Below are 20,284 nucleotides of genomic sequence, written 5' to 3'. Positions count from 1 at the left end.
GTTCGACCCGGTTCAGAACTTTATAATGCTGGTCTGAACACTGGAATGGAAATGAATAAATAGGGGTTCTGCTCTGAACTATTGGAAAATAATTTAGGTTCCAACCCCTGAGAGACAGAGAGAGAGACACACACACACTGCTGACACAGACCTCCTTATCTATGGACGGTACAATCACCTTTATTACACATCTTCATTTTACTCCTTTAGTTCTTCTTTCCTTATCATCATTGCCATATGATCTCATTTTCTCTCACTATCTTTCTCTGAGTCTCTCAGAATTCACGTCCGAATGCATCAGAACCACCAATGGCTTTGTACTAGAAGACAGATTTAGCCTACTATAAACACCACACACACACACACAGTTTTGTATCGCTATCCTTGTGGGGACCAAATAATTGATTCCCATCCAAAATCCTACTTTCCCTAACCCCTAACCCTAAATCTAACCCTAACTCTTAACCTAACCATAACCCTAAGCCTAACCTTAACCCCAAACCCCTAATCCTAACCCTAAAACTATACCTAACCCTAACCTTGATTCTAACCAAAACGCTAATTGTAACCCTAACTCTAACCCCCATCCTTGGTACCCACAAGTATAATTAAACAAAACCACACACACACACGATACAATCACTATGAGGTTAAAGTGCAGACTGTCAGCTTTAATTTGAGGGTATTTTTATCCATATCGGGTTAACCATTTAGAAATCACAGCACTTTTTGTGTACTGACAAAAAATATAAACGCAACATGTAAAGTGTTGGTGCCATGTTTCATGAGCTAAAATAAAATAAAATAAAATATCCACAAAATGTTGAATTCGCACAACAAGCTTATTTCTCTCAAATTGTGTGCACACATTTGTTTATATCCCTGTTAGTGAGCATTTCTCCTTTTCCAAGATAATCCATTCACCTGACAGGTGTGGTATATCAAGAAGCTGATTAAACAGCATGATCATTACACAGTTCCATCTTGTGCTGGGGACAATAAAAGGCCACTCTAAAATGTGCAGTTTTGTCACACAACACAATGCCACAGATGTCTCAAGTTTTGATGGAGTGTGCAATTGACATGCTGACTACAGCAATGTCCAACAGAGCTGTTTCCAGAGATTTGCTAAAATTTCTAAAAAAACTGTTTTCGCTTTGTCATTATGGGATATTGTGTGTAGATTGATGAAACACGTCAAGGGGTCTGAATACTTTCCAAATGCACTGTACATAATCCCCCCATTTTTGGGGACCAAAAGTATTGGGTCAAATTCACTTATACAGTATATTTATTAAAGTAGTCAAAGTTTAGTATTTTGTCCCAAATTCCTAGCACTCAATGATTACCTCAAGCTTGGGGCCAGTCTTAACTAAGTCCACAGCTTCAGTTTCTAGAGTCTTAACTATAGTAGTTTCCCCCTGAGAGAAAGAGAGAGGTCGAGAGGAGACTGTTGAGTTTCTGATGATGAGAATCTGCTGAGTAGGCCAAACTTCACAGCTTAATCACCTTGCCCCAGACTCCTCTCCTATAACGTTAGCAAATATTAGGGGCGGCAGGTAGCTTAGTGGTTAAGAGCATTGTTCCAGTAACCGAAAGGTCGCTGGTTCTAATCCCCGATGCCGACTAGGTGAAAAATCTGTCGATGTGCCCTTGAGCAAGGCACTTAACCCTAATTGCTCCTGTAAGTCGCTCTGGATAAGAGCGTCTGCTAAATGACTAAAATGTAAAATGTATGTTATGGGAACATTAGCTAGCAAATTAAATGTTATTGGTCACATACACGTGTTTTGCAGATGTTATTATGGGTGTAGCAAAATGCTTGTGCTTCTAGCTCTGACAGTGCAGTCATTTCTAACAATTTCACAACATATAACCAATACACACAAATCTGAGTAAGGAATTAATTAAGAATATATACATATACAGTGATGGAAAAAAGTATTTGATCCCCTGCTGATTATGTACGTTTGCCCACTGACAAAGACATGATCAGTCTATAATTTTAATGGTAGGTTTATTTGAACAGTGAGAGACAGAATAATATCAAAAAAATCCAGAAAAATGCATGTCAAAAATGTTATAAATTGATTTGCATTTTAATGAGGGAAATAAGTATTTAATCCCTCTGCAAAACATGACTTAATACTTGGTGGCAAAACCCTTGTTGGCAATCACAGAGGTCAGACGTTTCTTGTAGTTGGCCACCAGGTTTGCACACATATCAGGAGGGATTTTGTTCGACTCCTTTGCAGATCTTCTCCAAGTCATTAAGGTTTCGAGGCTGACGTTTGGCACCTCAAACCTTCAGCTCCCTCCACAGATTTTCTATGAGATTAAGGTCTGGAGACTGGCTAGGCCACTCCAGGACCTTAATGTGCTTCTTCTTGAGCCACTCCTTTGTTGCCTTGGCCGTGTGTTTTGGGTCATTGTCATGCTGGAATACCCATCCATGACCCATTTTCAATGCCCTGGCTGAGGGAAGGAGGTTCTCACCCAAGATTTGACGGTACATGGCCCCGTCCATCGTCCCTTTGATGCGGTGAAGTTGTCCTGTCCCCTAAGCAGAAAAACACCCCCAAAGCATAATGTTTCCACCTCCATGTTTGACGGTGGGGATGGTGTTCTTGGGGTCATAGGCAGCATTCCTCCTCCTCCAAACACGGCGAGTTGAGTTGATGCCAAAGAGCTCGATTTTGGTTTCATCTGACCACAACACTTTCACCCAGTTCTCCTCTGAATCATTCAGATGTTCATTGGCATTCTACAGATGGGCCTGTATATGTGCTTTCTTGAGCAGGGGGACCTTGCGGGCGTTGCAGGATTTCAGTCCTTCACGGCGTAGTGTGTTACCAATTGTTTTCTTGGTGACTATGGTCCCAGCTGCCTTGAGATCATTGACAAGATCCTCCCATGTAGTTCTGGGCTGATTCCTCACCGTTCTCATGATCAGTGCAACTCCACGTGGTGAGATCTTGCATGGAGCCCCAGGCTGAGGGAGATTGACAGTTCTTTTGTGTTTCTTCCATTTGCGAATAATCGCACCAACTGTTGTCACCTTCTCACCAAGCTGCTTGGCGATGGTCTTGTAGCCCATTCCAGCCTTGTGTAGGTCTACAATCTTGTCCCTGACATCCTTGGAGAGCTCTTTGGTCTTGGCCTTGGTGGAGAGTTTGGAATCTGATTGATTGATTGCTTCTGTGGACAGGTGTCTTTTATACAGGTAACAAACTGAGATTAGGAGCACTCCCTTTAAGAGTGTGCTCCTAATCTCAGCTCGTTACCTGTATAAAAGACACCTGGGAGCCAGAAATCTTTCTGATTGAGAGGGGGTCAAATACTTATTTCCCTCATTAAAATGCTAATCAATTGATAACATTTTTGACATGCGTATTTCTGGATTTTGTTGTTGTTATTCTGTCTCTCAATGCTCAAATAAACCTACCATTAAAATTATAGACTGATCATTTCTTTGTCAGTGGGCAAACGTACAAAATCAGCAGGGGATCAAATACATTTTTTCCCTCACTGTATGGATGATCGATGTCAGAGCAGCATGGACTAAGATACAGCAGAATAGTATAGAATACAGTATATACCGTAATTTTTGGACTATAAGCCGCGCCTTTTTTCCAATTTTTCGACCCTGCGGCTTATATAACGGTGCGGCTAATCTATGGATTTTTACAGCTAACGGCCACTAGAAGACCTCCTAAATCTATGGATTTTACAGGTTACAGTCCACCAACTTTAACACTATGGGCTCTATGACCGGTCCGCGCCCCCCACCTTTAAGCGGCGGGCTCCAGCAGGAAAAGCTGGAGGGCCGGAAAAGAGTGAGACAGGTAGCGCGCAAAAGTAAAAGTGGAACCGAGAGTGGTACGAGAGACAGAACGAGAGACAGAACGAGAGCAAGACAGACAGACATTACGAGAGCGAGACAGTTTGTCTCTTTCCCGACAATCCCCTCTGTGCACAAACCCTTACATATGGTAATTAAACATTAAAACACCTGCGGCTTATAGTCCAGTGCGGCTTATATTTGTACACATCATTCAATATCATTCAATTTAGCTGCTGCGGCTTATACTCCGGTGCGCCTTATAGTGCGGAAAATACGGTACATATGAGTAATGCAAGATATGTAAACATTATTAAAGTGGCTAGTGTTCGATTTCTTAAAGTGGCCAGTGATTTCTAGTCTATGTCTATAAATAATAAATAATAATAATAATATGCCATTTAGCAGAGGCTTTTATCCAAAGCGACTTACAGTCATGTGTGCATACATTTTTACGTATGGGTGGTCCCGGGGATCGAACCCACTACCCTGGCATTACAAGCGCCGTGCTCTACCAATTGAGCTACAGAGGCAGCAGCCTCCAATGTGCTAGTGATGGCTGTTTAACAGTCTGATGGCCTTGAGATAGAAGCTGTTTTTCAGTCTCCCAGCTTTGATGCACCTGTATTGACCTCACCTTCTGGATGATAGCAGGGTGAACAGGCAGTGGCTCGGGTGGTTGATGTCCTTGATGATTTTTTGGGCCTTCCTGTGACATCGGGTGCTCCAGGTGTCCTGGAGGGCAGGTAATTTTGCCCCGGTAATGCGTTGTGCAGACGGCACCACCCTCTGGAGAGCCTTGCTGTTGCGGGAGGTGCAGTTGCCATAACAGGCGGTGATACAGCCCGACGGGATGCTCTCAATTGTGCATCTGTAAAAGTTGGTGAGGGTTTTAGGTGCCAAGCCAAATTTCTTTAGCCTCCTGAGGTTAAAGAGGCTCTGTTGTGCCTTCTTCACCACACTGTCTGTGTGGGTGGTCCATTTCAGTTTGTCAGTGATGTGTACGCCAAGGAACTTGAAGCTTTCCACCTTCTCCACTGCGGTCCTATCAATGTGGATAGGGGGGGTGCACCCTCTGCTGTTTCCTAAAGTCCACGATCATCTCCTGTGTTTTGTTGACGTTGAGTGAGAGGTTATTTTCCTGGCACCACACTCCCAGAGCATTGTGTAAGTGTGTGTGCGTGTGTGTTAGCCAGCAGGGACTAATGGGGCTGCAACACACAGTAGGCCTCAGGTGCTCCATCCCAGGCCTCTGTCTCTGTGTTAAAGTAGGTTTAATAAGGACATGTGGACACAGTGCTGCTTAGAGAAACTAACTGGGCAGATAAACCACAGTGAATGGCTTCTCCTGTTACTGTTTAACACTGTTAGAAACTGAAGAAAGGTTTAATAGCGTCCCATAGAGTCTCAGTCAAACCTTTATTAGTGGAGTCTGTTAGAGACTGGAGGGGGATAGAGCAGAGTCAGAGGTGCTAGGTCAGCCTCATTTCTCCCAGCTGTGTAGCTAGCTGCCTAAAACCCTGCCTAAAACCCTGTCAAAAACCCTGCCTAAAACCCTGCCTAAAAGCCTGTCTAAAAGCCTGACTAAGACCCTGCCTGACCTGGCTCCCTCTGTATCCATCACCCTTTCTTTTAGGTCACATACATAAACACTAGAAAACACACAACAGACCCTGGAAAGAGACACAGTACTGTCAGACCCTAGAGTTTCTATCTGGGTTACAGAGCTTACGCACGATTCCAAACTCCATCTCTCTTTACCTCTCCGTGATGTCTGAGTGCTGGAGTTACTAGATCTGCTGAGCCAAGGGCTGAGTCTGAGTCCAGTTCTGTCACCACAATAGGCCATCACTCTAACCCCACACAGTAGGGATGCACGCGCACACATACACACACCCCACTGGTTTATGTTCTGTGCGCAGGCTGGATGGTGTCTCAGTTTACGTGGAAGTCAGGCCAGAATGCTTGACCTGATGTTTAGACATTCATACAGCTCTGTTTCCAGGCCACATTTCACTGTTTAACAAGCTCAAGCATAGGGTTTCAATTCAAAGGTGCATTATAATATAAAGCAGTGCACTGGACAGCCAACAATGTTCATTTTAAAGGCCCAGTGCAGTCAAAATTCAGTTTTTCCAGTGTTTTATATCATGTTGTACAACAGCTGATGAAATTAACACTGTAAAAGTGTGAAAATGTTGAAACAGTGTTATTTCCTGATAGTTGCCAGTTGAAAATGCAATCTACACAGGACCTTTTAATCAGCAGGTTTGCATGGGAGGGAGTTTCAGCTTTCCATGGTGACATCACCATGCGGTAAATTGGTTAATAGACCAATACGAAAGAGTTCCAAACCTCTCTGCCAATAACAGCTAGTTTTTGGTTTCCCCCTCCCCACTCAGATAGTCCTAACTAAATTCTAGCTTGAGAAATAGTTTTTTGTTAAAAAGCTATTTTTGTCCATTTGAATGGAAATCTATTACAGTAAGGTACTTCATTGTTACCCAGAAATGATTTGATATTGATCAAGAAATGTCTGCATTGGGCCTTTAAAGGCAATTTCTTAGATGTTTGCAAGGTAAACGCTGTACGTGTCGGTGTAAATTACTTTTAAAAGTCTAGGGCAATGCGCTGCTCTATAATGCGCCTTGGATTGAATCTCACTAGGTATTACAATTGAAAACTGAATTGACCCCAAACTCTGGTATACAGTAATGGCTTCAGATTACTTCAATTGAGTAGTAGAGGTGTGAGCTGTTTAGTGTTGGCCAATGACACATTTTACCTCCCTTATTCAGCACAATCACCCTTTGTGGGGGAAAGTGTTCACAGAGATGGGTGAAATCGAAGGCCAGATAACCTGAGAATTCTTCTGACCCTCAATGGTGTGTGTGTGTATGTGTGTGTACATCTGTGCGTGTCTGTGTGCGCATGTTTGTGTGTGTGCGCGCGTAAACACGAGACAGCTTGAAGCTCTTTTCCAGTCCCATCTCTTTCTCTGGCAGTCAGTATCCCCATCATCAAACAAACTATATTGATTCAGAGCCAAGATGGAGTCCTGGAGTGCACTCCCGAATGGGCACCACACTGTTGAGTTTCACAGGGCCTAATGCGCATCCTCAGTGTGGAGAAGTGAAACTGTGGGCTGGGGGGATCAAGGCTGGAGTCAAGCCATAGGTCCCTGCCAGCTCACATATCTCTGATGTTGATTACACAATTCACCCAAACGTTTCATCCAGGGGGTGGTGGGGGAGGGTCCAGAGGGGGTGAGGAGTTTGGGGGTGGGGGGCTCATAACAAAAGCACAGAGGGTCCATTCACTAAGGAAAAGGCCTTGTCAGGTTTCCTGGTTCTAATTTAAGACAAGTTGCAATACCCCCAGATGTCTCCCCAAAGACATTACTTCTCTCTTTCGTTCCCTCCGTCCCTCTCTCTGATTTCTCTTTGTCATGGTGAAAACCTAGTACATGCCTTTTCATCCCTAGAATCGATGCCAGTCTTAACTAAGTCCACAGCTTCAGTTTCTAGACTCTTAACTATAGAAGTTTCCCCGAGACAGAAAGAGAGAGGTCGAGAGAATACTGTTGAGTTTCTGATGATGAGAATCTGCTGAGTAGGACAAACTTTACAGCTTAATCACCTTGCCCCAGACTCCTCTCCTGTAACGTTAGCAAATATTAATGAAGTGTTATGGGAACATTAGCTAGCATTGTGTAAGTGTGTGTGTATATGTGCGTGTGTGTTAGCCAGCAGGGACTAATGGGGCTGCAACACACAGTAGGCCTCAGGTGCTCCATCCCAGGCCTCTGTCTCTGTGTTAAAGTAGGTTTAATAAGGACATGTGGACACAGTGCTGCTTAGAGAAACTAACTGGGCAGATAAACCACAGTGAATGGCTTCTCCTGTTACTGTTTAACACTGTTAGAAAACTGAAGAAATGTTTAATAGCGTCCCATAGAGTCTCAGTCAAACCTTTATTAGTGGAGTCTGTTAGAGACTGGAGGGGGATAGAGCAGAGTCAGAGGTGCTAGGTCAGCCTCATTTCTCCCAGCTGTGTATCTAGCTGCCTAAAACCCTGCCTAAAAGCCTGCCTAAAACCCTGTCAAAAACCCTGTCAAAAACCCTGCCTAAAAGCCTGCCTAAAACCCTGTCTAAAACCCTGCCTGACCTGGCTCCCTCTGTATCCATCACCCTCTCTTTTAGGTCACATACATAAACACTGGCAAACACACAACAGACCCTGGAAGAGAGACAGTACTGTCAGACCCTAGAGTTTCTATCTGGGTTACAGAGCTTACGCACGATTCCAAACTCCATCTCTCTTTACCTCTCCGTGGTGTCTGAGGGCTGGAGTTACTAGATCTGCTGAGCCAAGGGCTGAGTCCAGTTCTGTCACTGCAATAGGCCATCACTCTAACCCCACACAGTAAGTATAAACAGACGCATGCATGCACACGCAAGCGCACACACACTGAGCTGACTCTAGTGCTGTCTGTGCCCATCACTCTACCCCCACACAGCACAGTAGGGCTAAACACTGGACAAACAAGGTTGTTAATGTCAGCAGAATTTATCCCCACAGCGTAGCAGTAGCCAAGTTGGTGTGTCGCGTTCTGGCCCACTACTTCGGCCCTGTTGTTTTTCTCCCAGTAACAAGTAGCAACGTTCTAACTCCCTAGCTCTAAAATGGTCCTGTTTCACCACAGTAGCACAGGGAACTCTTCATTAAAATGGTCCTGTTTCACCACAGTAGCACAGGGAACTATTCCCTAAAATGGTCCTGTTTCACCACAGTAGCACAGGGAACTATTCCCTAAAATGGCCCTGTTTCACCACAATAGCACAGGGAACTCTTCATTAAAATGGTCCTGTTTCACCACAGTAGCGCAGGGAACTCTTCATTAAAATGGTCCTGTTTCACCACAGTAGCACAGGGAACTCTTCATTAAAATGGTCCTGTTTCACCACAGTAGCGCAGGGAACTCTTCACTAAAATGGTCCTGTTTCACCACAGTAGCACAGGGAACTCTTCATTGAACTTAAAATAAAACAGTGAAGCCTAAACAGAAACATTAGCCCTGGCCCCTGGAATTAACAATGTTGAAAAGTACATTATAAGTCGGTCCTTATACCCATCAGTGTAAATAGCCATGGAAGTGTATGTTCCTCCGAGTCAAAGGAATAAAGGAGCAGTGTTACACCAGGAGGACCTGGACCGCAGGGTGACCAGTGAGTCAGTTCTACTAACACACAGAACTACCACTGTGACTTCTAACCACCAAATGCAATTAAACTGACATCAGATAGCTCTTCCTACACTTGCTCATCAGCTCTGACGATACGGCCAAGTCGGCCACGTTTATTCTTTCTAGAATGGCTAGATAGTGACTGTACATGTCTTTCATGACCTGAGGCCTGAGGCAGACGACAGGAAGTCCTCATTACCTCCAGCTCATCCTGGAAGCCATTTAAACCGGGGTTTAGGTGTGTGTGTGTGTGTGTATATATGTCTGTGTGTGTGTGTGTGTGTGTGTGTGTGTGCATGCATGTGATGAAGCCATCAGGGGCAGGAGGAGAGTTTCGGGCCTGTGAGTGGAGTGATGCTAAAGAGAGACGGAAGGAAGGTTCCCCTGGGCGGAGAAGAAGAGAGATGAAAGAGAAGTGTTCCCATTAGTGACCGAGGAGAGGACGGGTGGATGAGGAGAGGGGGAAGAGAAGAGGACAGATGAAAGTGAGGAGATGAGATCAGACACTCAGCCTGTTCTGCCAGGGTTAACAAGGTTAACAAGTGTGTGTGTTAACAAGCCTATTCTGTCCATCAGGTGTTGCTGTAGGCCAGCGGTAAACATGCTGTAGTTGATGTGCTTGGTCAACATAATATTCAACAGGATTTAGGTTAGGTAGGTCACAGCACTGTAGGCCTCTCTAACACAACAATTACAGGATACAGCAGGACCCTTATAGCATACTGACTGACACACACTCAGTCAACCCAGGATTCAAAGGGTCCACTCCTGTCAACTAACTGTAACTGATTCTCTACACAAGTAACAGGGACATTTGTAGAACTTATGAACTCAATAAATCAATCAGCTGTAGGTTGTGTTAGCAGCAGGGGTTGGAACCGGTTCAGGAAACAGAACCAAAAACCTGAAAATAAGAACATTTGAGGAACAGAATCAGAACTGGGAATGAAAGTGATCTATAATGATCTGGAACAGAACCGTTATTTTAAAAGCATGGGAACTGGTTAATAACGTAATTTTGCATTCTGTTTTTTTTCAGTCCCACAAAAAACGCAAGAAAGCACCTATGCAAAGCCCTCACTCTGTCACTCAGAATGTTATTCCAGTGTCTGCCTGCCAGCTGAAATCTTTACCAGTGTGTGTGCGTGTGTAGGCTACCTGCCAGTGATGTGCAGGTTGACTCATAACCAGCAGTGGTGGGTGGGTTTAGGGCCATGAAATATTGGGCGGGCGGGGGGCAGGTTTGAATAAAGAGAAAACAATACCTTAAAAAAAGAATAAAGGTATCATCATTCTTGTGCAATTTATAGCTATAGGCTACTTTGAGGTTTTTCTTTCATTCTTTTAGGCTATCTGGCATCAGTGCGTAAGCCTAGGCTTTAAGGCCTAACTGTACGTGGGCCAAATAGCCTACACGGTAATCGCCAAATGCATTTGGGAACGGGCAAAAAAAGTTGTCATCCATGGGGGCAATGTCTGAGTTTAATTCAATAAGAGAAAAGCTGTGAAATGGAGAGTTGAAGTAAAGAGAAGGGAGGGCCAGAACAGTCATGTTTGGGAAAGAGTGGCAGTGCCGGCTATGTTATGTGTGATGGTTTAATAGAAACTGAAATCTGGACACTGACTGTAGGTCTATAACCTCTCACATAGCCTTAATATTAACTCCTGCACAATTAAGCATTTCTTGCAGTAAAGTGATACACCAAATGTAGGCTACATTTTGACTTGGGAACAGGAGTGGATAAATATGATTTATTTATTTCAGCTTGAGAATGCGAATGCGCAGTTAGCACCTCTACAGACAGTATCTATCTTTATCAGCATCATAAAAGCAGATAGTATTTCAACCACACAAATTATCCATCCAAGCCAAACTGAAATCTTATCAGAAACATTTTGGGTCATTTTCACAGCTTTCTATTTCCTTACAACCAGTCAAACTGTTGTCATTTGGACATTTTGCACAGAAAATCTTTCCTGTTTTTTTTGTTATTGCATTTTCTCCATGATCCCTAAACATCTTTACTCTGCAAAAGAAGCAGAGCTGACAGAGAAAACTTCACCGATGTCAGAATAGAAGCTACATGTATCTAATTTAATATATCTAAGTTGACTAACAAATAGCATACCGAAGCATAGTCTACTAGCCTACTGACATTACAAGCTCTCCGTCTCTGCTGTTGGACCATGCTTAGATGGGAGACATCTCTAACCTGCCAATTTAAATAAATGATCCAGACCTTGGCTGGAGTGAGTTCATTTGTTGACCATCATCAACCTAACAAACTCTAGTACCACTGCCAATCCCCCCCGGGTTACAGAAAGGCAGAACTGTCCATATTCTAATCAATAGTCTTGATTCAGAGCGGTTGGGTTAAATGTATTCATTGTACAACTGACTAGGTATCCCCCATTCCCTTTCCGTACAGAAAAACAGTCAACTATCAAAACACTCCTCCCCAACCTCTGTCTATCTACCACATGGACCTCATTACAGATCAGAATGCAGTGAAAGACATGGGGCAATCCCTACGGATAATTTCAGATGACAACAACAACTATCAGTGTTTACAGATAGGTCCAGGAGGCCGTTGGTTAACAACTGATTGAGGCTGAACTGTGAAATGGCCACCAGGAGAAGGATGGAAGGAGTGATGAGAAGGAGGGATGGAAGAGGGAGGCTTGTGTTTTTCTCCAGAGTGGGTCCCCATGTGTTCCTACAGTCCATTAACCGCATCCCACACGGCACCCCACCGAAGAGAAACACAGCTGTGTCCCATACAGGCCTCCTCTGTGAGAGTGGACATACTGCTGCTGCTTCTTCTGAATGACTCCATCTTCTTTATTCCTCCACTAGGAATCCCACAGTGTGCAGGGCGTGGCGGGGCAGGGTGGGCTGCTAGTCGGAGAAGAGGATGGAGAGGGCCATGATGACACAACTAACCGCCACGTACGGACTCTTCCTCTCACCTGGGGGGCAGATGGTAGAGGTCAGAGGTGATGATTGGAGACGTCAGAAGTTAACAGGGAAATACTGAATGCTTTCATGGTGTTAAAAAACAACAACTGACCACAGTAATCCAACACTGGGTTATAAAAGAGCAACAATTTATAGATGGCCATCATCACAAGTCTTCTAGATCTGGGTTCTAGATTATAAAACTGTTGATTATATAGCCAACGCCAAATAACATACCTATTCTGGCACATTTCCAGAAGATACCCAAGAGGCTGAAAAAAGAAAGACAGTTAATTAGCTAGGTATTGTTGTACACAACCAACAAAGTTTTAATAAGAAAACTTGAAAAGAGTAGATCAAGAGAGATACAGAGACAGATGGTCCATATACTGTAAGGAAGGGGACAGTCAGTGAACCGACACACACATCAGGGGGTCCTGAGTTTATTAAACACACATGTGGACTGACTGACTGAGTGAGTGAGAGGTGCAGTAAGGTGATGCTAGAGGCTACTAATTAGCCCACTAGCCCTCAACTGAACTGGCAGACGGAAATTGTGTGTGTCCATATCTTGATGGGGATGATTAGGGGGATCAGACAGTTGAATTAAATTTCCTTCCCCCTCAGTACCAGCCATAGAGGAGGGAGAGGAGAGTCAGAGTTAAGCATTGTTTGGAAAATAGAGAACGCCAACTGTAGAGCTGGTGACCAAGTCTGAAGTGGCCATGACAGGCCTGATGGGGTGGTAGGACACGACTCCTCCAGACTAAGCACCCACTGTCTCCAAGGTCATGTCCCAACCACCTCAAACAGCTTCCTTCCTTGTGTTTACTTTATTTATTTTGAAGCTTTCAAGACAACTGGGAACTTGGGAAAAAAAACTAGATTAAATCATGACTTCAGTGATCTTCAGGTCAGCAAGTCAGAGTTCTAGAAAGATGCCCGAGTTTCCTACATGGAATTCCGAGTTGGATGACCGTTCAAAACGATTTTCCCAGTCAGAGCTTGTTCCCCTCAACTGAAGTCGGAGATTTCCGAGTTGTTTAGAACACAGCATATGTCTAATTTCCTTCTTGACCTCAGATATAAAAACCGATATGCAAAAGCAGTGCAGCGGGAAAATAAAATCCAGTCCCATGTATCTATGAGGGAGACCAGACAAGAACAAGAAACCATGTGAGAGAATTGGGACAGAGCCCGACCCCCACTCTGTGACAACACAGAGGTCAGGTATTAAAGGTCAGGGGTCAGAGTGTAGACTGCGTGTAAGCACTCCTCTGGGAGTCGGTCTGCACTGGAGTTTGTTTTAAACCCACAACAGAACACACTATCCCCTCTATCTTTCCATCACTCATCTCTGTCTGTGTGTGTGTAGAAAAGCTTTAGCCCACCAGAACCGCTACTGGAGACAGACGCACAATGGTTCAGCCAGCAGTCTTCATATTTTCCCCCCATCCTTTCTCTTCACTTTCTTTTATTTAGCCAAAACAGAAGAGCTGGTTCAGTTACTTGTCTAAACACAAACTCAGCACCATATCACTGCTGAATGATACCAGTCACCTTAAAAATAATACAAATAACAATATCCAATATTTAGATTAGTAGAACACATTTAGAAAGTGGAAAAGATTGGCTTTTTGTCTTTTACATAATGATGGATATCATATCATGGTGCTTTCCCTAGGTCTCAAAAGTTCTTACATTCCATCCACCACCAATGTATAGCAATATCAAATTTGCTAATATGAGAAATGAGATCAATGGGAAACAGGATTCATAAGTACTAGCCTAAATAGGTTGTGGCCTTTTAGACCACCATATATCTGTCATCCAGCTGAGCCAATGAGCAGTGTCATCACTGACACCCCAACAACACAGACAGGCCTCCATTGTCCTGGTCTTTGGGGGGGGGTCAGTGTGTGTGTTTGTTAATGCCAGCACTGTAATGCCCAGGCAGTGTGTCAGTCTAATTTGTCTTGGAGAGTGTGTTTGCCAAGCTCAGATCCCTGGCTCACAATACTCCCCTCATTTCCCCCTAACCCAACATGTGGCACACAGCTTGTTGCCTTAGCCTCCCTCACTCAGAGGAAAAAAAACACAGTTGTGAAAAGAGAGAAAGAAAGACTGAACTGTTGTGGTTTTATCAGCGCTTAGCTTCCCCCCACCAAGAACAACATTGAACTGATGTGTTGTGTATGTATGCTGTGGTCCCAAATACCACAACTCCCACTCAGATTCAGAAACACAGTCACTTATCTAGTTTATGCTAGAGTGATATATAATATTGTTTATCACCGCTAGTAGCCGCATAGAAGTGGAATACAGTCAACACAGCCAGAGGATCTGAGTAGAGACCTACACATGCGAAGAGTCGGTGACAGACAGAATAGTCTCTCAAGGTAGTTAGCTGGCTACCTAGTGTGATATTTGGTTTGCTTGAACAGGCATGATGAGTTGAGCAATGATGTTAGTGTATCAGAGTTGGATTAATGCTGGGGTTAAAGTTGGCCGTTGGGGTAACATTGCTTTCCCTGAATGTTGTCATTCAGAAGCTAACAAATGTAGGCCTCTAGGCTTTAGCTCAGTGGATGAACAACACTGTCTGTATAGGTGTTTTAGTGTGATAGAGCCAGTATACCCAGTATTTTTCTTCTCTAGCAGGCTAAGTCCAGGGCTGCTACCAACTAGGGCTTTAGCTCAGAGGGATAACACTGTCAGTACATACTAGAGCTGGGACGATAAACCTAAAGTTATCGACACCGACCGTACCATATCGCAGGCATTTTGCTGAAATCATTCATTACGACAAGTAGCCTATACTAGAACAATTTGACATTTTAAATTAAATAAGTTAAGCTAATATGGGTGATTGTTAAATCAAACTAGTGGTAGTAGTTAAGGGTAATATGAAAAAAAACTGGTGCACATTAATGTTATAAACATATCATTATATTTATCATTACCGCATCAATTCAGGCAGTTTATCGTGATATGGACATTTGTCCACATCGCCCAGCTCTAGTACATACCCAGTCTTATTCTTCTCTGGCAGGCTAGGGGCCAGCTAGAGTTCTAAGGTAAGACCTTTAGCTCAGTGGGCTAACACTGTCAGTAAGTACCCGGTCTTGTTCTTGTCCAGGAGACTGGGGGCCATGGCTCTGAGGTAGGCACAGGTACAGACGAGCAATAGGATCACCGTCAGCAGGCTCTGGAAGTTAAATATGGCAGACTAGAGAGGGAATGAGAGCGGTTATTGCTGGTTCAACATCCATCTAGGATGCATTTATGACTCCACATAAGCAGGGTAGCTAAATCATACAGTATTTAATCTAATGGCATAGCTATTGCAAAGTCATTAAATAGTTTCAGTTCTGTCACACCTAAATACAAACAGGCTACTTCAGGACTGTTACTAGTGGTTGAAGGCTTTTTAGGTTGTCAACACAGGTTTCCAGGTTTATGCAATTGTGATAAACGCTAGCCTCGACCTTTCAGTGGGACATTTTCCTGACTGAGTTTGAGGGAAACCTCGTCTTAACAAGAAATGTAAAAGACAACAGAATCTACTTTTCTGGATTAATCAAGTTAGCTAGCTAGCTCAGCTGGCTTCACTGAGGAATTTGCGACTAGCTAACTAGTTATCCACCTGGCTACCTAACTAGGGACAGTGGCTCGCAATAAGAACGGCTACAACAGTGAAATAACTTCCACATAAGACACAAAACATGTCTTAATGCGGAGAGTATAGTTATTACATATATGTTGATGTTTAAGACTTTAATTCAACAACTCACCATGTCGGAGCTAGGTCTGCTGACTAGCTAGCTGCAACCTCACAACAGCCTCACAATTCCGTTGCGTCGCAGACAGATGACGTGAACGGAACAAGAAAGAGACGAACTGAAACCGCGGCTCTTGGCCTTTTAAACTATATTTTACAGCGGTTGTAGGTTTAAATGTTGACCCTCAGATATTACAAGACACATCCAACTATCTAACAACGTAGGCTGGTGCAGTTTGAGGTAGGTCGGACATTGACGTACGTGCGACATGTTTTGTATATAGCCACGTGTGCTGTGCTAGCTACGTTGCCTGAGCTTTGTTTACAAACAAGCCTGACGCATGCAAACACAAAGATATAGTAAGTTCTAGAAATCAACTTGGAACTGGCATTCGGTTATAATCGCCAATGAAGTAGGCTGCTTACTATGAGAATATCACATACCTGCCAACTTTTCAAAAAACCTTGGAGTGAGATTTTGTCCTGGGTCCGCCTGGGTCCTGCAGTCGGTGAAAAGCAATTGCACTGCCTGCGCCTCAGAACTGCGGCCGCCTTGATCTCATGAGGTTATCGTTACCCACGTGTGCATGACGTCAGAGAAAGTCGGGATCAAAGTCGGACACAAATCTAACCAGCATGCATTGGGCGGTGATCGATTCTGCGCAGACCTGGCTCATCTCAAATGAGCCTCTTGTCTATGATCTGTCGGCATGGTTATCCTGGCTTGTGGCCTTCTTGGAGGCCTTGATGATATCGGAGGGGGTCTCCCATTTGAAGCAGGGCTCCAGATTGGCCATCTTTATGGTCATTATTGAGGACAGGGTGCCATCCAATGCTAGGCTGTTTCTTCTCTTGGTTTTGTTCAGTCCCACAACTGAAAACACCCTCTCAGCATCTGCGTTTGCATGGGGCAACACCAGGACAAGCTTGGCGACGGCAGCAAGCCTCTCAAATTCTTTGGCTCCTGTCACCTATGGAAAATGCACCAAAACACAATGGAAAAACATACCTTGATTTTTGATTGATTAATACTGTAAGTATACTGTAGGTTGATCCATTAACAAAGTTCAGATAAAAACATGCAGAATTTGCAACATGCATGACATATATGCATGCAACAATTTTAAGCAACAGATGTAGCCAAGCCACACCTGCCAAAAGGAAAGACAAAAAATGAACAAATGTTTACCTTATGCTTCCGGGTTGCCATTTCCGCCCAGAAGCTTTCCATTTCAGTTTCGTCCTGCAGGGATATCATTGGCATGGTCTGATAATTTAGAAACTCCTCACCCAGAAGCAGTGGCGGCTCCTGAAAAAATTCTCAGGAGGGGCAATTTTTCTGATGATTTAGGTGACCTACACACATTTAAAAAAAGATATGTCCAGCAACAACATGAAGACAGGGGCAGCATATAAGTCAATACCAGAAGCATTTATTGACTGATCTCAAAAGTGTTGGCTTACCAGGGTTGGTGGAGCCCTCAGTTTCATCTTTGCCTCGCAAAGCTAACTCAAACACTCCGCAAAACTTCACACACTGGATTAGCCGGCTGAGGATGTGGCGGTTCTTGCTAATGTCGTAGTAAATATATTTGTTATAGTGAATATGGAATATGATATGTTGAGTAAAATGTTGTGCTAAGATCTATTTAAGTCAGGAGCTGGTTATAAGTTATGTTCCTATCCAATAACAATGGACAAAAGGGTCCTATCTTGTCAGCCTTGTCAGCAGGTGGCCAAGGACAACACCCACGCCATAGGCCTCTCAGTTCTTCCAACTCACGAGTTCTTGCTCTGAGGACACACACACACACAAACACACACACACACACACACATCATCACTGTTAAACACACACACACACACACATCATCACTGTTAAACACACACACACACACACACACACACACAAAAATCCCCTCTCTTAGGCTGAACATTTGAAGACAGAGAACCCGACTCAGAGCCAATGCAACAGTGACAGTAGCCTGGAGGGGACCTCGCCCAACTCATCAGGACCAATCAGAAGATCAGAACTACTAGATTGAACCTACTTCATTTATTGCATAAAATGTCTGCACACAATGTTTCGGGGCTCTCTTCAGATAATAATAATAATAATATGCCATTTAGCAGACGCTTTTATCCAAAGCGACTTACAGTCATGCGTGCATACATTTTTGTGTATGGGTGGTCCCGGGGATCGAACCCACTACCTTGGCGTTACAAGCACCATGCTCTACCAGCTGAGCTACAGAAAGTGGATACTCATGGATGCGCATTGCAATTGTAAAATGTCAACACAATTGGAGACACCACGTCATTTTTGGAGACATGTTATTGACAGTAAACTATTGTAGATGCGACTGCTAACTAAATAAAACATTTTAGCTGGCTAGCTAATCATCTTAGCTAAATGTGGGGCAAACAATTCAGTTATTTACCGTTAATTTGAGGGATTGGGGTGAAAGAAATCGAGTTACATAGTGATACTTTACGATATACTGTATTGACAATATCGCAATATTTTAGCGCTAGTTGGCTGTACCTGCACCAAAACACCATTATTGTTCCTTCATAGCTTGTTCTCAATCTTTTCACATTGGGAGCCAATTTGTTTTCAGCACTTTTATTTCCATGACTGATCAAAACTCGTTCTCATGGCTTTCTGATCCCTCTGCAACAGACATATGGTGCGCAATAAAATCACAGTATCGAATCGCAATACGTATAGAATCATGAGACTCGCAATGCTGATGCATATATCTTATCGTGAGGTTCCTGGCAATTCCCAGCCCAAGTTCATTTGCCACAACAAATCTCTTCGCTAGCAAACGCAATGTGTCTCCAGCAATGTTTACTTTTTTTGACGTTCTATGGCATCTCCACTTTCCAAGCATATATGACCACATGTAATATTTTGGTAAGTGATGCAAATAGTGAACTATGTAGGGCCAGGATGTAAAATATATGTAGCTGCAGCAATTTCTCTTATCTGATATGGTAAGTAATGGGGCTTGATTTATAGCTCCCTAAGAGTTTGACGAACGGGTCCGTGAACGCGATTGCAGATATCTTTACCTCTGAATAAACTGCCTTATATTATACAATTATCCACCTTGTCCAAAAGTCTCTACTTTTTCTCCGTTCTCCAGTAAACTTGTTTTTATCAACAATAGTAAGGTTCAATGACACAGAAAGCAGTTCAATGTCGGGGTACAGTCGCTCTCTTACCAGGATCGCGGTCCGCTCTGACCAGGGTGAAGGTGGCCGGCTCCACCTCTCTGCCAGCAGCGTTTTCATTATTTAGTCCGTTCGTAGCGGGTATGTACACGATCAACAAGATCAGTCCAAAACCGAAGATCAGTCCAAAGCAGAATGTTTGCAGAATGTTTGTAAACTAAGTCTACAAATTAAAAACATAAAATAACGCCACACTGCAGGTCGCAACATAGACGCTGATAGCCGCCATTGTCTTAGTTACGTTCAACGTTACGTCACGTATGACGAAAGCGCGTAAGTGCATGCACACAGACACCCATAGAGAATGTATTGAAAGCTTTGAAATGTGAAAAAAATTGATTTTACATGACAGGCTATGAGAGACTTCTGGGCGATTTTCAACCTGACTGAAATCGCCCAAAAAACGGGCGGGGCCATTTGAAGCACGACTTTAGCCTGATTTGACATTTAGTGGCTGGCAGATCAGACGTGAACACTGATAACTGCTGTTGCCGTGATATAATTTTTTATAAATTTATAAAAAAAAATAATAATTTTTTTTTATTTTTTTTTATAATTGATTAGAAAAAAAATCCCTTCCTTTTCCCGTTTGGCAGTGCGTCGCCCATATCGCCCTATTGAACAAGCCGTCCCTGCCCAGAAGGTCATGCTCCTCTGGCACATGGTATAGGAGGAGATGGGGAAACCTATTTATGAAAGTAGAGTTACAAGTTGTTACGTTTTAGGTATATAGTCATCAACCAGCAGCAGTTCATACACATCTTTGAGGAGAAGCCACATAAGAATATCTCATGTGCAGTTTAGGAGTGAACACACCTCCTCATAAAACACAGGGTATTTTAGCTAAGATGATAGACAATAATTAGAGAAAAAAAACTAACCTTTCAACAAAGTACAGGACATCTTCGATGTCACTTTCAGCCCTCTGCCGTACATCTACAAATTGTGTGTGCTTGATCAGTGGCTCTTCCAGTGGCAGCTTCTTAAGTGCATAGTCCACAGCACTTGTCAGGAAACACAACACAGCTTCATGGAATGAATCCACCTGCTGTGGTGTGATGTCACCCTCGTCGAGTAATCTGTTAAGTTTAGCCCTGGTTGTGAACCCAATGTTCAACTTTCTTCCTGTCACAGATACAGCATATCGGTATAAGGTACAAGGCTAAATATCACATATCACAGTGTTTGATCATAATAATAGTCAAATACTAACCTGGT

The 20,284-nt window shown here is 43.5% G+C and overlaps 1 protein-coding gene across 1 annotated transcript; it reads right to left on the bottom strand.

Moving 5' to 3' along the window:
- Positions 1 to 11,015: 11,015 nt before the first annotated feature.
- LOC121582669 (protein kish-A) lies at positions 11,016 to 16,235 on the bottom strand. Its single transcript, XM_041898649.2, has 4 exons — positions 15,840 to 16,235; positions 15,165 to 15,274; positions 12,283 to 12,317; positions 11,016 to 12,056 (listed from the first exon to the last, which is right to left on the bottom strand). The coding sequence occupies exons 1-4, from the start codon at positions 15,840 to 15,842 to the stop codon at positions 11,986 to 11,988; spliced, it is 219 nt and encodes a 72-aa protein (XP_041754583.1). The 5' UTR covers positions 15,843 to 16,235; the 3' UTR covers positions 11,016 to 11,985.
- Between the last annotated feature and the right edge of the window lie 4,049 nt (positions 16,236 to 20,284).

Source organism: Coregonus clupeaformis, chromosome 15, assembly GCF_020615455.1.
Source record: "Coregonus clupeaformis isolate EN_2021a chromosome 15, ASM2061545v1, whole genome shotgun sequence".
NCBI lineage: Eukaryota > Metazoa > Chordata > Actinopteri > Salmoniformes > Salmonidae > Coregonus > Coregonus clupeaformis.
The sequence above is the reverse complement of the archived record's forward strand: the minus strand, read 5'-3'. Positions and strand labels throughout refer to the sequence as shown.